This window comes from Montipora foliosa, chromosome 13 (genome assembly GCF_036669935.1).
Source record: "Montipora foliosa isolate CH-2021 chromosome 13, ASM3666993v2, whole genome shotgun sequence".
Lineage (NCBI taxonomy): Eukaryota > Metazoa > Cnidaria > Anthozoa > Scleractinia > Acroporidae > Montipora > Montipora foliosa.
Window position 1 is genome coordinate 25,269,356 of NC_090881.1, and position 2,500 is coordinate 25,271,855.

Here is a 2,500-nt window from a genome sequence, read left to right on the forward strand (position 1 = left end):
GTGACAGAGATAATATAGCACAATAAGATGATTTGAACTCATTTTATTCCTGCAAAGATTACAACATTTTTTGGGGCGAAATTCCACGCAAGTTGCTCAGAGTTGGAGTAGCCAATCAGCGTGCACATTCAGTGCTATCTACCGTTTTAGCATATGCTAAAATTGTTTATCATATTGTATGCTCTGTGATGTGGGCACCAGTGATCCGAGCTGAAACCTAAAACATTAGATTGTGAAGTATAATTATACTAGTTGATATTGGTCACAATGTAAATGTAGTCCAGCAACATTGGTGACACAATGTACATGTACTCCCGCAATATTGGTGACACAATGTACATGTAGTCCAGCAAAGCTTATCCACCAGTGTATAATTATTAAGTGTACAAAAAAAAATTATAATGCTGTGTACAGTGATACTTAAATAGTGAGAAAGTATAATGAATTACTGTTATGTATTGTTAGAGCCTTGCAACGAAGTAAAAATTTGATAATACATACGGTTTGTTGCCTTCTGCTGGAGTAATGAATGGATCCCTGCATAGGTCAAGGTCACGGCATGAATTACAAGAGAGGCAAATAACCTGTTAATAACACAACCCAACAAGATGAAGATAAAAATCACGAATACAAATAGGGGTAATCAAATGTGCTCTGATCTATCTATTGAACATGTGTATTAACGATAACGTTTATGACAAAATCCTGTAAGAGGAGACACACATTGTAGAAGAGAATGGAAAATGGTCGCTAAAACCTGCTCAAAATAATCAAGAATGGGTTCATCCTTTGTTTATCATCACCAGTGATGATGGTAAAGATAATAATCATGAAAATGACAAGAACTACAATAAAGATTTACAGCAATCAACGATTGAGGAGTTGATGAATATTCTCCTGACTCTGAAACCCAAAGATTAAGGCATTTCAGGATGTGTTGAGATTTAAACAGACATCAATGAGCAACACAATTTATTAAAGAACAATTAGAATATAACTCAACCTGAGTACTTACCTCAGGAAGAACCAATGAAGAGCAAGGATCTCGAAAAGTGGCCTCAGCAGAAAATTCTCCAACACCCAGTAGTCTCAGCAAGTCTCGTCTGAAGGCAAACATTTCCATAATTATATTTAGCTGGAATATAAAGCACTTTGTTCTTTCCCCTTTAAGTTACGGCTAAAATACTTTTGATGCACCACAAAGTGTAGACTGTAACATACAGTACAGCTCTGAAACTTGCAAAGGGTATTTACAACGTTTTCTATTGTGTCTGGGGTCCGTTTCTCGAAAGTCCCGAAACTTTACGGACCATTTTCAGGTGTAACAAAAGTAGTCAAACTTCCCCATCAGTTTGCTTTTTGTTACCTTGAAAACATGTTAAAGGAGCGGTTAGCAAATTCTCAAATGCCTTTTCGGGCCCATTGTTTCTTTCATACCATACATCTATGTTTGAGTCTACTGTGTTTTTTGGACAGTTTATGATTATCATCTTCAAGAAAAACAGCAATATACCATCCCTGCAGATAAATGTACCAAGGAAAATGGAAACATGATGTCAAACCTATTCAAAGGCTATGGTAATGCATAAGGATCTCACCTAAGTTTGTTGACCTGGTGCTGTGTATTGGAGTCAAGTGACAACACCTGTCAAGAATATTCAATAACATTAAACTCTGTGGTAATTACTGTAACTAAAGTTCATAGTTTATGAATATACCTTGCATATAAACTTGACAAACTCCAATGCAGGGTTGTTTAATGGCAGATGGGATCCAGGGAGTACTGGGAACTCAGCACTTGGGTCCGTGTTGGAGGATCTGTCCCCTGACAATGTGTGCTGAATCTTTTGTGTAACACTACAGAAGAAATGAAAACACAACTCACTTGATGTACACAGTATGCAACAAAAGGTAGGTAGAGGTGTATGTGCAACTTTTAGTTACCAAAACATGTGGATCTAAAACTTTGTTAGGGTTCCTTTGTGGCATTCTTCCATCAAGATATCCCTTGAAACAATCAAGGGACATCAACAGCCAACACTTACGAAAATAGAGTTTGAGTAAGTTCTCCAGATATTCTCTCCTGGGCAAAGGTTACCAGACTTGGTGTAGCAGATGTTTCAGCAACCCTCTGTTGAATAACAAAGATTCATAAAGGTGAAATGCTTATTAATATTATAGTAATCCTTTAATTATTATTCTCTCCTCAACATTCATGAATAAATTTAACCAGTACCTCAAACACCTTACCTGTGACTGGGAGCTTGTTCTCTTCTTAACTGGAGTATTACCTGGCTCAATGCGTCGTCTTTCCTCCAAGGAATGGGTGTACATTGCATGGATGTGACTAGCAATGACAATCTACCGGAAAAGCATTAATGATAATTATTATAATTATCCATTTATAGCACCACTCCTCATTCTATAAAGAGAATCATACCAGCAAGATTCAATTTCAGTGATACTAACCAAAATTCATTTGTGTGCCCAAGTTTAAAAT

The 2,500-nt window shown here is 36.8% G+C and overlaps 1 protein-coding gene across 1 annotated transcript in view; it reads right to left on the bottom strand.

Annotated features, from left to right (window-relative positions):
• LOC137983747 (DNA polymerase epsilon catalytic subunit A-like) overlaps positions 1–2,500 on the bottom strand; it is a 61,472-nt gene that overhangs the window by 3,764 nt on the left and 55,208 nt on the right. Inside the window, exons 57-62 of the mRNA XM_068830927.1 lie at positions 2,251–2,361; positions 2,046–2,131; positions 1,719–1,857; positions 1,599–1,645; positions 1,016–1,103; positions 502–584 (exon numbers count right to left, since the gene is read on the bottom strand). Coding sequence (XP_068687028.1) covers positions 502–584; positions 1,016–1,103; positions 1,599–1,645; positions 1,719–1,857; positions 2,046–2,131; positions 2,251–2,361 — 554 coding nt within the window. The remainder of the gene's footprint in view (positions 1–501; positions 585–1,015; positions 1,104–1,598; positions 1,646–1,718; positions 1,858–2,045; positions 2,132–2,250; positions 2,362–2,500) is intronic.